The 17,145-nt window shown below is 57.7% G+C and overlaps 2 protein-coding genes across 4 annotated transcripts; one reads left to right on the top strand and one right to left on the bottom strand.

The window, feature by feature from the left end:
• Positions 1-1,556: 1,556 nt before the first annotated feature.
• Positions 1,557-7,651, top strand: ZDHHC24 (zinc finger DHHC-type containing 24). Of its 3 annotated transcripts, none has more exons than XM_005307976.4 (4): positions 1,557-2,122; positions 2,677-2,954; positions 3,608-3,920; positions 6,921-7,651. In XM_005307976.4, exons 1-3 carry the CDS (start codon positions 1,848-1,850, stop codon positions 3,916-3,918), a joined length of 864 nt encoding a protein of 287 aa, XP_005308033.2. In that variant the 5' UTR covers positions 1,557-1,847; the 3' UTR covers positions 3,919-3,920; positions 6,921-7,651. The 3 variants fall into 3 exon arrangements, with proteins under 3 accessions (XP_005308033.2, XP_042705572.2, XP_042705573.2); XM_042849638.2 differs by lacking the exon at positions 6,921-7,651 and adding an exon at positions 4,992-5,156 and having other exon boundaries at positions 1,611-2,122; XM_042849639.2 differs by having other exon boundaries at positions 1,620-2,259.
• A 712-nt stretch (positions 7,652-8,363) lies between these two features.
• CATSPER1 (cation channel sperm associated 1) lies at positions 8,364-17,093 on the bottom strand. Its single transcript, XM_065552767.1, has 12 exons — positions 15,165-17,093; positions 14,572-14,787; positions 13,494-13,607; positions 13,091-13,250; positions 12,521-12,612; positions 11,143-11,286; positions 10,803-10,866; positions 10,460-10,595; positions 9,982-10,042; positions 9,539-9,611; positions 9,067-9,184; positions 8,364-8,496 (listed from the first exon to the last, which is right to left on the bottom strand). Exons 1-12 carry the CDS (start codon positions 15,298-15,300, stop codon positions 8,467-8,469), a joined length of 1,344 nt encoding a protein of 447 aa, XP_065408839.1. The 5' UTR covers positions 15,301-17,093; the 3' UTR covers positions 8,364-8,466.
• Between the last annotated feature and the right edge of the window lie 52 nt (positions 17,094-17,145).

Raw genomic sequence — 17,145 nt, forward strand, 5'->3', positions numbered from 1 at the left:
GGGAAGAACATGTCACTGACCAGTGCCATGCATGGGGGGAGACCTGGGAGGGCAATACCATATCCATCAGCCAGCACCTGGCAGCGAAGCTGTGACCTGGTACCCCACCCCCATCCCAGCAACACATAAACACCCCAGGCACCTGCAGGGGGGCTCAGGTGGGGAGATTGCCCCGGGAAGGGAAAGCTGTAGGGACTAGGGGAGCTGACTTAGAGAACACTGATTCCCCCCAATTCAGCAGCACTGCAGGTCTCAAGTGCCCTCTCCCTGTGCTGTAGCTCTGGTTACACCAGGGCTATTATTAGCAGCACAGGCTGGGCTGGGCGCTCCCAGAAGTGGCTAGCGATTGTGGGCCGGAGAGGAAATCTCAAAGGAGGACCCAAATTTCCAGGTACCTGAACCCTCACCTTTTGCAGACCGGGCCCATTTGCCTCCCCAAAAATGGCAGTTCCCCCTCCACCCCAAACACTAATCGCTTGGCTCTGGGATTTCAAGGCACTGTCCAGCACTGCCACTGCCTGGCAGCATGTGTCCAACCACAGGGTGTGGCATCCCACAGGACAGCATGTGGAATGGTGGGTGTCTCTGGCCTGCACTTAGCAGGGGAGGGTCTGTACCAAACAAGCAACCCAAAGGAGATACCATGGAATGAACCTCCAGGGCAGGGGCTGGACTGCACCGAGGTGTGGCAGCGGGACAGAGCATGGGCCCGGGAACAAGGGGGTAGGGTGGCCACCTTGAAAAAGGGCAAAGCTCTGCTAATTTCATCTGAGACCTATGGGCATTGTGGGCCCTCAGGCACGGTGACCCCATTCCCCTCACTGGGCACCATGACTCCCCTGGGCACCATGTCTCCCCCAGGCACGGTGACCCCGCTCCTCTCACTGGGCACCAGGACTTCCCCGGGCACGGTGACCCTGCTCCCCTCACTGGGCACCATGACTCCCCCGGGCACCATGTCTCCCCCGGGCACGGTGACCCCGCTCCTCTCACTGGGCACCATGTCTCCCCCGGGCACGGTGACCCCGCTTCTCTCACTGGGCACCATGTCTCCCCCGGGCACGGTGACTCCACTCCTCTCACTGGGCACCATGTCTCCCCCGGGCACCATGTCTCCCCCAGGCACGGTGACCCCGCTCCTCTCACTGGGCACCAGGACTTCCCCAGGCACGGTGACCCTGCTCCCCTCACTGGGCACCATGACTCCCCCGGGCACCATGTCTCCCCCGGGCACGGTGACCCCGCTCCTCTCACTGGGCACCATGTCTCCCCCGGGCACGGTGACCCCGCTCCTCTCACTGGGCACCATGACTCCCCCGGGCACCATGTCTCCCCCAGGCACGGTGACCCCGCTCCTCTCACTGGGCACCAGGACTTCCCCGGGCACGGTGACCCCGCTCCTCTCACTGGGCACCATGTCTCCCCCGGGCGCGGTGACCCCGCTCCTCTCACTGGGCACCATGTCTCCCCCGGGCGCGGTGACCCCGCTCCTCTCACTGGGCACCATGACTCCCCCCTGAGCATCGTGATTGGTCGATCGCGGTTTCTGTCAGAGGGAAGGTTGGGCAAAGGGGCCCTCCCAGCCCCTGATTGGCCGGGCGCGCTGCCGCACCCGAGCTGGAGGCGGAAGCGGAGGCCGAGGAGAGTGAAAGAGAGGCCTCCCTAGAGCCCCGACCCGGGACAGAGACCCACCCCCCCCGGTGCAGAGATCTTGGGGAGGGCACCAGGCCCAGGAGAGACGCCCCCTCCCCTTAGGGCAGGGTGGCAGTCAGCACCCCCGCCCCACCCGGCGGGAGAGGCTGATCTGTGCCCCTGGGAGCGCTCGCGTGGGGCGCCCCCTGGCAGCCATGCAGGCGGGCTGGGGCGGGCGGTGGCCGCGCCTGGATGCCGCGCTGTGCCTGCCCCTGTGTGTGACCGTGGCCCTGATGGGGGCCTTGTGCATAGAGGTGCTCTGCCTGCTTCTCTGGGCTGCGGAGCCCACCCAGCTGCCCCTGGCCCTGCACCTGCCCCTCCTGCTCTTCCTCCTGGCCAACGTGCTGGGCAACATGGGCCTCTTCGTCACCACCAGCCCAAGCATCAAAGGTGTCATGCTGTCCGAAAGCGCCGTGGGACAGGGCTGGGAGTGAGTATGGCTGGGCTAGAGGGAGGCAGAGGGCTCTCCCACAGCCCAGAGGCACCTTCATCTCAGGGCCAGGTAAGGGATCCCTATGTAAACAGCCCTGGTACCCCACTCCAGAGGTGGCTGCATCTCTGTGCCAGGTGAGAGATGGGATCCCTGTATAAACAGCCCCACTCCCCTCTACCCCCATGGCGGCTTCATCTTTGTGCCGGGCGAGGGATGGGATCCCTGTATAAACAGTACCTGCGCCCCACCTGAGGCAGCTGCAGCTCAGCACCGGGCAAACTTTAGGTTGGTGCTAGAGCACTGTCAGCTGCCATTCGCTGAGTTTGTGAGAGAGCTCTTCTACAAGATGGGGCATGGCAGTGGCCTGGGATTGGGATGGGGACAGTTGCCCATTGTCCTTTGCTGGGGACTCCCTGCCCAGGACTGCCCTGCTTTTGGGGCTGCCACTCTATTTCCGGCCCTAGGGAAAGCACAATATGACGTGCTATTGGAATGGGGGGGGGGAGAGAGAGACAGAGAAACGCTGCATCACCCCCCTGATTCCCTTCCAGGTACTGCTACACCTGCCAGTCCCATGTCCCCCCCCGCTGTCTCCACTGCTACACCTGCAATGTGTGCATGCTGCGCCGGGACCACCACTGTGTGCTGCTGGGCCAGTGTGTGGGCTACCATAACTACCGTTACTTCCTGTGCCTCCTGCTGCACGGCTGGGTGGCCCTGCTCTACGCCAGCCTGCTCAACGCTGACATCTTCATGGACCTCCTGCACGAGGGAGTCACCCTGCACAGCATCGTCCTCCTCCTTATGCCGTGGCTCATGCTGCTGACGGGTACAGCCATGGCAGGACCTGCCGGGAGGGGTCCATCCACATGTGGGGACTGAGCACCACTGGTTTCCCTGGGACCAAGCTGTTCTCAACTGGTTTTATTAAAAAAAACCCCTAGGAAATACCTAGATAAAAAAACTTTGTGAGTTGCAGCCGAGCCTCGGGAACATCAGATCAAAATTTGGTGATTTTGGGCATCAGCCAGAAGCTCCATAAAGGGCCCTGATTTTATATATTGCTGATCCTCTACCCTCTGAAAAATAGAGCCTTTTAGGACATCTCCTTGGAAACTGAGAAACCCCTAAATCACATGTTGCTTTTGCAGATTGTGGTTTGAGTGTGCACCTCGGGGGCTCTTCCAGCATAGGCAGCTCCTTAGAAACCCCACAACCCATTCCCCTGTCACCTGAGCCACCAAGCCCTCCCTCAGTCCCTACTCCAGAGGCCACTATGATATCCCAGTATAAACAGTCCCTGTGCCCTACCCCAGAGGCCGGCGCATGTCAGTGGAACAGGGAGCAGAGCAGGGTTAATGAGAACATGCCAATACCTGGTTGTGACTGGGGGATGCTAGGTGCACCCTTGGGGAATGCTAGGTGCACCCTTGGGGAATGCCTGGCTCCTAGCACTGACTGCACCCCCTTGTGTTTCCCCAGGCCAGGTGAACACCTCGACTTTCATCTATGCTTTCATGGCTGACACCTGCGTGGTCAGTTTCCTCTTCTGCTCCGGCTTCCTGTTCTTACACGTGCTGCTAAGCCTGCGTGGCCAGACGACCAGGGAGTGTTTTGGGAAGAGCCGCTGCTATGACCTGGGCTGGCGTCGCAACCTGCAGGAGGCATTGGGGGACAGGTGGCACCTCGTCTGGCTGTGCCCGCTCCTGGCCTCTCCCCTTCCTGGGAATGGCCTGGCCTTCGAGAGCAGAGCTCTCCGCACTGAGCCCTCCACCAAGGCAGTCATTTTCTGAAGGTGGGTTCAGGAGCCACTCCCAATGCTGAGGGGGTAGGATGTGCCACGGTCCCAGCCACTTTGCCAACACCAGCTGACTGGCATAATGGGTAGGGCACTGGGGTGCAGGACTTCTGGTTTCTGTTCCCAGCTCTGCTGCTGACCTTGTACAAGAAGAGAGTCTCTAAATACAGCAGAAATAAGAGTAAGACTAAGGAAAGTGTAGGTCGTTACTCAATGGGGAAGGAGAGCATATAATGGAGGAGAGAGAGAGAAGGTTGAAGTGTTTAATGCCTTTTTTGCTTCAGTCTTCACTAAAAAGGTTAATTGGGAGCAGATGCTTAACAATTACTATTAGCATGGGGGAAGGATCTCAGACCAGATTAGGGAAAGAACAGATTAAAGGAGATGGGGGGAGGGAACAATCTTCATATATGTTAAGGGTTGTTGTAAAGAGGCCAATGTTCTCCATGTCCACCGAAGGTAGGACAGACAGTCATGAGCTTAATCTGCAGCAAGAGAGATTTAGGTTATAGTAGGAAAAACTTCCTAACTATAATGGTAGTTAAGCTCTGGAACAGGCTTCCAGGGGTGGTTGTGGAATCCCCATCAGTGGAGGTTTTTAAGGACATGTTGGACAAACACCTGTCAGGGATGGTCTAGGTTTTACTTGGTTCTGCTTCAGTGCTGGGAGGTGGACTTGATGGCCTCTTAAGGTCCCTTCCAGCCCTGCAGTTCCATGATTTTATAGTATTTAGATAAGTTAGATGTATTCACGTTGGCAGGGCCTGATGAAAATTGCCCGATGGTACTTAAGGAACTAGCCAAAGCAATCTCAGAACCATTATGGTGAGGTCCCAGGGGACTGGAAAAGGGTAACATAGTATCTGTCTTTAAAAACGGGGGAGGGGGGAGTAGGACCTGGGAATGTATAGACCAGTCTGCCTAACTACAATACAGGAAAGATACTGGAACAAATGATTAAACAACCAGTTTGTAAGCACCTAGAAGAAACTAGGGTTATAAGAAATAGCTGCACGGGTTTGTCAAGAACCAATCATACCAAACCAATCTAATTTCCTTCTTTGACAGGGTTACTGGCCTAGTGGATAAAGGGGAAGCAGTGGACATGATTTCTGGACTTTAGTAAAGCTTTTGACGCAGTCCCACAGGACAGTCTCTTAAGTAAACTAGGGAAATGTCGTCTAGATTAAATTGCTATAAAAGGCTGCACAACTGGTTGAAAGACCATCCTCAAAGAGTAGTTCTCAATGGTTCGCTGTCAAACTGGGAGGATGTATTCAGTGGGGTCCTGCAGGGGTCTGTCCTGGATCTGGTTCTATTCAGTATTTTCACTAATGCCTTGGATGATGGAGCGAAGAGTATGCTTATAACATTTGCAGATGATGCCCAGTTGGGAGGGGCTGCCAGCTCTTTGGTGCATGGAATTAGAATGAAAAATGATGGTGATAAACTGGAGAACTGATCTGAAATCAGCAAGGTGAAAGTCAGTACAGACAAGTGCAAAGTACTCCATTTAGGAAAGAAAAATGAAATGCACAACTATCAAATGGGGACGTATTGGGTAGGCAGTCGGGTTGCAGAAAAGGATCTGGGGGGGTAGTGGATCACAAATTGAACATGAGCCAAGAGCATGATGCTGTTGTGAAAAGGGCAAATGTCATGCTGGGCTCTGTCAGCAGCAGGGGGCGGATGGAAGACACAGGAGGTAATTGCTGTGCTCTGCTCAGCACTGTTGAGGCCTCAGCTGGAGTGCTGGGTCCCGTTTTGTGTCCCACACTTTAGGAAAGCTCTGAACAAACAGGAGAGTCCATAGGAGAGCAAGGATTTGTGAGGAACGGTTGAAAGAATTGGGCATGTTTAGGCGAGAGAACTGAAGGCTGAAGGGGGACATAAGTCTTCAAATATGTAAAAGGTTGTACTAAAGAGGATGGTGAGCAATTGTTCTCCATGCCCACCTAGGGTAGAACAAGAAATAAATGGCTTAATTCACAGCAAGGGAGATTTAGGTGGCTATCAGGAAAAACTTTGTAACTCTCAGGTGGTTAAGCACTGGAACAGATCACCCAGGGAGGATGTGGAATCTCCGTCACTGGAGGTTTCAAGAACAAGTTAGACACACACCTGTCAGGGATGGGCTAGATCTATGTAACGCTGCCATAGCGTGGGGCTATGGATTAGATGGCCTCCTGAGGTCCTTTCCAGCCCTACAATTCTATCATTCTACATCCTTTCCCTGCTCTGTGCCTCAGTTTCCCCATCTGTAAATGGGAATGATCCCTCACTAGATGAATTCACTAATGAGGTAAGGGTCAGCAGCTGGTGGGCTGAGGGACAGACCGGCACTCAGACAGAGAGAGAGCCTAGCTCGAGACACTGCTGTTCTATTGGTATTACCTAGGTAGCACCTAAAAGCCTTGCCCCCCACAAGATCAGGTGCAGCACAGACACAGTGGGAGACAGGCCCTGCCCCAAGAGCTCTCAGTCTGAACAGACAAAGGACGGAAAGGAAACAGGCACCAAGAGAGTGAAGGGACTCCCCCAAAGTCACTGGAGAGTCAGCAGCAGAGCCAGGGACAGAACAGAACCCAGGAGTCCTGGCTCCCATACCTCCCTCCTCCCCTGCCGCTCTAACCACTAGACCCCTCTCCCCTCCCAGAGCTGGGGATGGAACCTAGGAGTCCTGTTTCCGAGCCCCCACACTGTAACCCACTGGCCTGTCACCCTACTTCATAATCAGTTCATCCCAAGCTTAGGCTACTCTGCTCCAGTTATTGCTGGTTGTGGAGCTGGCAACCTCAGGCCTGTGGGAGGGGGAGTGAATTTATGCTGGCCAGTCTGTGGCTGAGATCCAGGGATCATCCCCCACCCTCTCTCGTCCCTGTCAGGCATTGAGAGGGGCCAGAGATGGGGGACACAAAACTGCTCTGGGTTTGTCCCATCGGAGGCCTGGCCCATGATGGCCCAGGTCAGCTCTGATCCCTCCCTCTCTGATTGCAGGTCTCCTTCTGGATGGCGCTACAGTACTGCAGTGGGGCTGGCACTGGGTTTGCCTCTCCCCGGAGGGGGAGCGCTGCCGAGGGGCAAGTGTCAAGCTGTGTCCACTGCTCTGCCCCATGGATTACTGGCACCTGACCTGGGTCCTGACACTGCCCGGTGGGTGATTGAGCCAATCTGCACTGGACTCTGCAGTTGTTGGGACTGTTGCGCCAGGCACCGGACAGACTCCAACTGAGATTGGGGGGCCCTGTTGCACTGGGCATAGTGCAGCCCGTGAGCAAGATCAGAGACCCCTGTTGGTCCAGGTGCAGCTCAAATACAGAATGAGAAACAGTCCCTGCCCTGAAGACCTCACAGTCGTAACAGACCCAAGGTGGGAGGGTAAACAGGCACCCAGAGGAAAAGGGACTGCCCAGCTCAGGGAATAGAGCCCAGGAGTCCTGGCTCCCAGTCCAGTGCCCTCCTGACTGCACTAACCTTTTGTGGTTCCCAGTTCTGCTCCATTTAAAGCACTAGCAGCACAAGACCACCCTTCTGCGAGCCCAGGGCTAAAACTGCTTGTCTTCTGTGTTTGCACAGTTCTCCCATGGCTGGCCCAGCCCAGCAGGACAGCCCACCCCCCAGAGGCTGGAGTCATTGCCTTACCCAGCCACTCTCCCGGGGGGGGTCCTTTCCTCTGGCACCATCCCCACTGCTCGCCAATAAAGGCTCCAAGCCCCAGGTGCATGGTGCCTGAAGATTGATTTGTCTGATTCTGGAGGGGCCCGTTCTGAGCCCCAACCTGACCCCCTGCAGCCTTTCCTGCCCCCGGCCCAGATTTGGGGGTGGGACCACAGCATGGCTTTTAGAGCTGTGCAGCCTGGATGTAAAGTCCCCAAGGGGTGGAGCGTTCCCCTATCCCAGGAGAGCTGCCTTGCTGAAGAATCCCCCTCACTGCTAAACCTCTGCCCCTCATTCCCCATCTGAATCTGTCTGGCATCGCTCCCAGACACGGACATCAGTTGGCCTTTGTCCTTGAGATTCCCAAGGCCCCTAGGACCAGCTCAGCAGGGATCCCTGGGCACTGGTGCAGTGGCTGCAGTGCTGGCCCTTGTAAATTCTTCCCCACAGGGCTCAGCTGCCAAGGCCAGGGGTTGCAGGGTCCTTTAGCTGAGCTTCTGTGTCTCTTGTGTTCAGGGGAGGGCCAGGAGCCAGTGTACATTGGAAGACCATCAGAGCTGGGCATAGAACCCAGGTGTCCTGGCTCCCAGCCTCCCACCCCTACTCTAATGCACTAGCTTCCCTCCTCCCCCCAGATCTGGGGGGAGAACCCAGGAGTCTGGGGCCCAAAGCAGGGAAAAGACATGGTGTGGCCTGACATCCTTCCCCTCACTGTCACTCTTCACACACCATTTCCCCTGCATCCCTGGTGGCCAGGAGCCTTTTAATACAGAGCCGTGGCAGTGTCTGGGCGAGGGCTGGATCTGGGGCCTGTCCCAGCCTCATGGCTGCAGTGCCTGGGCCTCCGGGCACATCCTTTCCCCACAGTGTGGACAGCCCGGCCTTTTCAGTGGTGGGGAAAGTCCTGCTCGGCTGTCTGCAAGGAACAGAGGGGAGAGAGTAGTGTCCTCCACTGTGGTCTCCTTTCTGATTCCTGCCCAGAGGGGACGGAGCAGCATGGTGCACTCGGGCATGGAGCCAACCCTGACTTGCTGCACCATGGGGCCCCCACAAACTGAGCCCTACCCCAGGGGGAGAATCTGCCCCTGGACTACTGCATCTGGCAGCGCAATGGCTACTGATGGCTCCCTAGCGGTGGGTCCATCATACCCAGTATCCCGCCCCCTTCCCTGCTACTCTGAATCAGATCCCTGGGCCCATCCCACGTGGTATCCCCCCTCCTGGCTCAGACCCATGGGCCCATCCCACCCAGTATTCCCACTCCTGCTATCCTGGGTCAGACCCCTGGGCCCATCCAGCCTGTTATCACCCCTGGGCCCATCCAGCCCGGTATCCTCCGCCCTGGCTCAGACACCCTGGGCCTATCCAGCCTGATATCCGCCCTCCTGCCTCAAACCCCTGTGCCCATCCAGCCTGGTATCCTCTGCCCTGGCTCAGACCCCTGGGCCCATCCAGCCCTCCCCTGCACTGGATGCCGGTACCCCACCTCGAAGAAGCTGTCGACAATCTTGTTGGTGGTGGCGGCCTGGGAGCGGAACTGCTGCTGGAGGTGCTCAACTGACGCCATCAGCTGCAGGTAGGTGAAGAGCAGCTGCTTCTCCCTGCTGGGATGGGGCAGAGTGACTTCCTCGGGGTCAGAGCCTGCTCTCCTAAGGGGTGCTACCTCCAGAGTCCCCTCCTGCCAGGGCCCCTCTGGATACATGTGCCCCTGGAACTGATCTGTGGTGGGCGATACCAGGCCAGATGGGCCTGTGGATCTGATTGGGGGGGGGGGGGCAGATACCAGGCCAGATGGGCCTGTGGATCTGATGGGGGGGGGCAGATACCAGGCCAGATGGGTCCATGGATCTGATGGGAGAGAGGGGCTGGAAAGGCCCATTACCCCACTCTGACGTGCCCCATGTTGGCTATTTCCACATGGGATGGAGGGAAGAGGCTGTGCTATGGGGGCCCCTTACCTCTCGCTGCCATCCATGTGCTTGATGAGCTGAGCCAGGAAGGCTTCATCGTCCTCCAGCTTCATGTGTCCCTCTGTGGGGGGACAGAGAGAGACCTCTGTGGGACTCCAGCCAGGCGGGAGACACCAGCCTCCACCCACCCCAGGGAGGAGAACCCACAGCAGGGGGTGGCGTGTGGGTGAGACGAATTTGCTGGATCTCAACAATGGCCTGGAACCCTCTTGCCCCACAGTGTCTGGGGGCTGAACACGTCATGGAGACAGAGAGCCCCCTAGAGGGGGTTCCCCACAGTGCAGGCACTTGGGAGCCTGGTATCCAAGGGTCAGACCCATGGGCCCATCCAACCCGGTATCCCCCACTCCCTAAACAACCTCGGGGGTGGGGGTCATACTGCCCTTTTGAACTGTCCCCCACCAGCCAGAGGTAGAGGGAGGGGAGCTTACCCTGGGCTGGCTTGCCTGATACAATATCTTCTATGCTGCTCTCCTTGGGCTGCAGCAGACTCTGTAACACAAGGGTGGGGGGGGGGAGAGAAGAACAAGCCCAGCATTAAACATGGACCCGACAGGGGGAAAAGCCCATTGTCCCCTTGTTTCAGTGGGGGAAACTCAGGCATGGAGGGAGTCGGGGACAGAACCAGGAAGAGGACCCAGGAGCCCTGACCTCCACCACCTCCTGATTCTAACCACTAGATACCACTCTCCTCCCAGAGCCAAGGATAGAATCTAGGAAGCCTGCCCCACCCCCCATAACCACTAGAGACCATTGCCCTACCAGAGCTGGGAGTCCTAGCTCCTAACCAAACACCCCTGCTGTAATCCACTAGACCCCACTCCCTTCCCAGGCTGGAATAGCTGGGCTGCTGAGACAACTCCCTCACATGCCTACTTCCCCCATTCCTTAGGGTGTGGGAAGAGGCACCTTCTGCTTCTGCAGCTCTTGGCGCTTGATCAGGGTCAACTGGAAATTGTCCACCAGGACAGCAATGACCAGGCTGAGAGAGAGAGAGAGAGAGAGAGGGGCGTGGGATAAGGCTGGGACACGGGTCCTTCCCCCTCTAAGGGACACCGGCTCTGATCAGGTCCCCAGGTGTGGGAACTGGCTGGCTCAAGCTGGGGGATATGGGCCTATTTCCCTCTCCAGGGGCTGAGTGCCATGAGGGAGGAGGTGTGTGGAGGGGCATAGGGATATGGAACTAGGATGAGGAGGGGATGGGAGAGCTGGGGTCAGGGGAGGACCAGTGTGCTGAAGGGGCTGGACTCACTTAAGGAAGGTGAAGTACTCAATGAGGATGTAGGCCATCAGGAAGAAGATAATGTATGAGGCACCTGAAAAGGGAAGGGTGAGCTTCTATTGGGCATGGAGCAGTGTCAGGAAAAGAATCCAGGAGTCCTGGTTCCTGGCCATAACCCAATATATACCCAACCACTCTATAACCCAATAGATCTCACTCCCCTCCCAGAACTGGAGCTAGAACCCAGAAGTCCTGGCTCCCAGCCCCTTGTCCCCCTTGCTCTAAGCACTAAGACCCCCCTTCCCTCCCAGCATGGGGATAGAACACCAGGGTCCTGTCCTATGGTGCAGGGGTGGGGAAGGTGTCTCACCCCCTTGGACGCTGTCCAGGTAGATGAAGGACCAGTCGTCTAGCGTGAAGAGCTGGAAGAGGGTGAAGATGGTGTCGAAGAGCTCCCCGAAGCGATGGGGGTCAGAGTTCTGGAACAGGTCATGCAGCACCACCGAAAACATGACTGGGGGGTGAGGGGGTAAGGAGCAACAGTGCTGTGAGCCAAGGACCTCCCAATGCCGCCTGGGGAGGGGGGTGCAGAGGGGTTACAGGAACCTGCTGAGTCTGACATATGTGGTCTAGTTCACCAAAGAACATCATGTGAGGTCTCAGATACAAGCCGGCGTCACTCCGCTATCATCAGGAAAGGCACGTGAGGAGGATGCTGTGTAAGGAGTTCTGTACCTGCACTGACAATATGGTCTGACAGCTGTGGCTGGGGCCACCAGCAAGGGTAGAAAAACAGGTTTCCTGTCAGACGAGGGCCAGTTAGCCATGGATCTGTCTGCATGCGTACTGTGTACTGGCTCCTTCACAAGGGGTCGCCTAGCACCAGTCTGACTGCAAATGAAGGCGTGCAAGAACTTCAGAAAGAAACTAACAGGAAGAGAAAGTGGGGGAGGGGGGAGACCTTACCTTGAGATGCACTTCAAAGGTTTGCTTGACTATATTTGGGGGGCAGAGAAAACAGACAGGAATCCCTCACCTAGGAAGGGAAGGGACAGCAGGTTTGCTTCCTGAATGTGGGATCTCAGCCAGGCTTGGTGGAACATACTGGAGTGACCTTTAGGTGAGATCAGGCTCTTTCAACAGGAGGGTGCCCAGAGAGTTAAGCTGAGGTGTTAGAAAGTGGGCAACAATTTTGTTTTGTGTCTTTGCTTCCAATATGTCACTGGAGTCTCAGTTCCCGGACAATACACTTATTGTTTTCCCTATAAATGCAGGTGCCGTGGTGCCAGGCAAAGGGGTGGGCCTGAGCTGACTTACCAGCTGCTTTGTACAGCCCCTTTGGGAGCAGTAAGCCTGGGAAGTCTGGGAGTGTCCAGCGGCTAAAGGGCTGGATCCTGCAGGACATGCTTCGAGCACTCAGGGCTGGGGTGTGCCTGTCATGACCTGAACAGAGAGAGTGGGTCTTGCGGGGGCCTGGAAGGCCGGGCTGGTGCTGCCAGAGGCTGGTGGGTTTAGGCAGCCGATCTATAGTAGGCACAGACAAGGCTGCTTCATGCTAAAGGCAGGTGGTGGTGAGGTGCCTCCCAGCCCTGGCAAGCATCAGGTACCCCCAGGAAGAGAGCCCTTGCTGCACCCTGACCCCACAGGGGAGAGAGCCCCGCTGCACCCCCTCGCCTTCCATAGCACCCCCCATTCATCTCACTGTGGGGAAGGACAGAGCCCCCTCCTCCCGCCCCATGGCAGGATACAGAGGCAGGTGAACATCAGCAGCAGGATGGCCCCGATGGACGGGCCAGACAGCGCGAAGGTGCTTGTCAGCTCCTGCAGGTTCTCCAGCACCCTGGGGGCAGAAATAGGGGGTTTGTGGGGGGCCTCAGGGCTGCAGGAGACCCATGGGATCTGCTGTGGATGGGGCACTGGCCAGAAAAGAACCCACTCATGGGGGTTGTCCCAGGGCACGTGGGGAGGGGAGTGTGAGGTTACCAAGGGGGACAGAGGGATGGCACTGGGGTCAGCAGGGGCGTGGTAGCACAGGGCAGGGGGACAGCACCTGGGGGACAGGGAGAAAGCAAGGGGGGAACCCAGGTGGCAGAGCACCCAGGGGGTAGGGAGCAAAGGGGCACCCAGGGAGGCACAGCAGGGAAGGCCACCCAGAGGGGCAGGGAAAGAGCAAGGGGGCATCCAGGTGTCACACCAGGGGAGGGCCCCTGGGGGGCAGGGAGAAGGCAGGGGTCATAGCAAAGCTACAGCACCCAGGGCCCCAGCTCCATTGCCCAGCGCTTCACTCCCTCTACCCCTCATGCCCGCCAGGCACTGACCGCAGTGTGAGCAGCAGCCTCAGGACCCGCACAGCCCGGACACCCTTGAAGACGCGGAGCACGCGGAAGAGGCTGACAGCGTTCTCGTGGGTGTTGTGGCCCGGGGAGATGAGGAGCGGCAGCACAAAGTCCAGCACCATCATGATCATGACGAAAAAATCTGTGAGAAAGAGGGAACAGCCTCGAGGAAAGGAGGCACTACTACAGTTCCCCAACACCCACTTCCCCTGCACACGCACATCACCCCCTCCCAGGCACTCGCCTGCTCCCTTGCCCCGCTGCCCTGACCCCCAGGCCACCCCCAGGTGGCTCGTCTCAGCCCCCCCATGGACCCCAGCCACTGGGAATCTCTCTGCCCCACCTCTGAGTCAGGGTTCCCTGGCCCCCTCCCATGGTAACCCACCAATGTCATTCCAGGGATTGCGGAAGTAGTCGAGGTCCAGGGCGATGAGTTTCAGCAGTGCCTCCAGCACGTACACACACAGGAAGACAGCGTCCATGGCAGAGAAGAACCACTCTGAGGGGGTGAGGGGGCTGGCGTGAGGTCACGTACCCACTAGGCAATTCTGCCCTCACCATCCACGCCCGGCCTAGAGAACAAACCCTGTGTGACAACGGGCACCCACACGCTGGACTCAGCCCCTTCCTGAATGCAGACAGCATGGCCTAGTGGGAACGGGAGCCAGAACTCCTGGGTTCCCTCTCTGGGTAGAGGGGTTCCTAGTGGTTAGAGCAGGGGTGCTGGGAGCCACAAGTCCTGGGTTCTATTCCCAGCTCTGCTACTGATCTCCTGTGTGACCTGGGGCAACGTGCTCCCACTTGGTGCCTCAGTTTCCCCATGTCTATTCAGACTCTGAGCTCCTCTCACCCAGGTTAGCAGGCACTACCATAATACCCAGCATAACCATGAGCTAGTCCCTGAGGTGAGATGGACACACCTGCTTGGAAGGGGAAATGGGGTGACCTCAACGGGGGGTGGCAGCATCTCTTAGGTTAGCAGGGGGCACTGGGAAGACCACTGTCTGGGTGAGAGGGAACTGGGCAGAGAGCAATAGGCCAACCCTATGACTGGGTGATAGGGTGTCCTAGGGTGAGTGTGGGGCAATGGAGCAACCCCAGGCTTGGTGGAAGACAGTGGATCTGGGGCAGGATGGAAGGGGTCAATCCCGATAGCTGAGATGGGGGAGCAATGGGGCTATCCCCATGTATGGTGGGGAGGGAAATGGGATGATTCCCATGGCCAGACAAGGGCAGGAGGGGAGCAATCCCCATGGCTGGGATGGATGGGAGGGGTAATGGGATGATTCCCATGGCCAACCCAAGGCCAGGGGGTGATCCCCGTGGCTGGGACGGGGGGAGGGGTAATGGGATGATCCACATGGCCAGACCAGGGTGTGTGGGGGGGTGATCCCCATGGCTGGGATGGCGGGGAGGAGAATGGGATGACTCCCATGGCCAGGCCAGGGCGGGGGCAGCCTTACCTCCACGGACCTGCACCGCGGCGAAGGTCTGCACCACCAGCACTGCCGTGTGGATGAAAACCACAGTGAGGATGAAGAGTTCGAAGGCCAGCAGATGAGTGAGCTTGTGGATGATGGCCCGCAGGGTCAGCAGCCGGGGCAAGGTCCTCTCCCACGCCAGGCGCAGCAGGACCATGGTGCCCCTCCACTTCCGCCCCTGCCGGGGGTCCTGCTTCCCTGGGCACAGATGCCACAGATCAGCCATGGTAGGGAAGGAACAGGACAAATGATAGTTATGGGAGGCGGGGCAGGGCGGGCTGTGGGTTGTATGGGGGGCTGTGTAGGGGGCAGGAGCAGCCTGTGGGGGACTTGGGGTGCAGTAAGGTTCCATGTTCCCTCTGGCTCTCCTCAGGCAGTGGTACTGGGGCTTGGGGGGGGGAGTATGGGGTGTTTGGGGGGGGTTGCAGGATGGGGAGAGCATTATAGCGGGAGGAGCCCCATCTTCCCTTTGGCTCTTATTGGGGAGAGGTGTTGGGCAGTGGGGGGTTGGAAGCTGGGGTGGGGGCGTATGCAGAGGGGTGGGGGGATGGGGTGTCCAGGGAGCAACCTATTACCTTTCAATATCTTCGTGGGGTGGGAGGAGGCCGAGGTGGCTTGCAAGGAGGCCTGGGAGACAGGGGGCATCTCCTCCTTGTATGGAGGCTTCTCCATCTGGATGCCGGACACAACAGGCACGGTCAGGTAGTCCATGGTGTATGTGTGCCCCAGCTCCCCGTGACTGGGATCCTGCAACCCAATTCCCTCAGCGACCCCCAAATGCCCCTCCCTCCTGCTGTCGTGTCCCCAGCCAAGCCCACGTCCCAGACTGATTTCCTGGTGGCCCCAGAACCCTGGGGGCCTGGAGGTTCTAGATCAGAGCCCCCGCCTTTGTAATGCTGTCACTGTGGTGACTCCTAAACACCACAGTGAGGGGAGGGGACAGGGCAGGGGCCTAGGAGGGGGGTTCTGTAGGACCAGGGTGGGGCTTAGCAGTATGGAGTGAGCCTGGGTTGGGCCCCAGGAAGGAGCTGGGGGGCAGAGCATGGTCAGGGGGGCAGGGCAAGGTGAGGCCTAAGGCTGTAGGGAGGAGTCGGGGATGGGGGAGTGTCTGGGGGGGGTGCAGAGTAGGAGGTGGAGGGGGCAGGGGCTCTGTGAAAGGGCGGAGGAGGCAGGGATAGGGCCTAGCTGTCTGGGGAGGACTCTGTGTCGGGCCCAGGGTGGGGTGAGGGGGCTGTGAGGCCCAGGATGGGGTGGGTGTCTGTGTGGAGGGGTAGGGCAGGGAGTCTGCAGAGTGGGGTGGGGGCCAGGAGGAGTGTAGAGCAGGAGGGGGAGCACTATTGCAGCTCCCTGACCTGCTGCAATAGCAGCCCCTAGTGCTTTCACTTCCTCTCCCCTGCTCTCCCTTCCCCCCACTGTGATGAAGGGTCCTATCCCCTCCCTCCTGAATCTGGACTGTACTGGGAGCTCTGGCCTATGCTGTTCACCCAGAGAACCTAACCTGGGTCCGAGCAGGACAGCTCCAGCCCATCCCCATTGCCCCACTGCCCCTGTGCCTGTGCAGGCCCATCGTTCCTGACAGATCCAGCTGAGGGTGTGGAGACAAGGAGCTGGTTCCGACGCCACTTGGGGAGGGGGTGACTCCGGTTTCACCCAGTGGATCTGAGATCAGAATCGGCCCCTACCCACTGCAGTCAATGGGTGACTCTCGACTGACCCCAGGAATCAAGGGGATCAGATAGGGACCCTACATTAATGCAATGAATGAAAGTCATTGGGGCTGAGTTAGATCAGTGGCTCTCAACCTTTCCAGACGACTGTACCCCTTTCAGGAATCTGATTTGTCTTGCGTTCCCCCAAATTTCACCTCACTTAAAAACTGCTTGCTTATAAAAACAGACATAAAAATACAGAAGTGTCACAGCACACTGTTACTGAGAAATTGCTGACTTTCACAGTTTTACCACATTATAAAATAAATCCATTGGAATATAAATATTGTACTTACCTTTCAGTGTATAGTATATAGTGCAGTATAAACAAGTCATTGTCTGCATGAAATTTGAGTTTGCACTGACTTCGCTAGTGCTTTGTAGGTAGGTTGTTGCAAAACTAGGCAAAGATCTAGACTAATTGATGTACCCCCTGGAAGACCTCAGCGTACCCCCAGGAGTATGTATACCCCTGGTTGAGAACCACTGAGTTAGATGACAACTGATTGGTGACCCACCATGTCCAGCACCCCCATCTCACCCTGTGAGCCCCCTTCACCAGGAACCAAACTTGGGATAATTCATTACCATGCGGGTGTTGCTTTGATCGGGGAACACCATAGAAATGCAGTTATTAATACTAGCAGAGATGCAAATAGGAACCAGGAGTCCTGGTTCCCCCTGCCCCATCTAATCCACTAGACCCCTCTCCCCTCCCACAGCTGAAGACAGAACCCAGGAGTCCTGGCTCCCCACCCCCATGCACTAACCCACCAGGCTGCAGACCGCTCACATCATTATCAGCAGACAGCTCCGTCCCTCGGGGAGCAGAGAGTTAACACTGCAT

The sequence above is a fragment of the Chrysemys picta genome, chromosome 7 (assembly GCF_011386835.1).
Source record: "Chrysemys picta bellii isolate R12L10 chromosome 7, ASM1138683v2, whole genome shotgun sequence".
NCBI classification, from domain to species: Eukaryota; Metazoa; Chordata; order Testudines; family Emydidae; genus Chrysemys; species Chrysemys picta.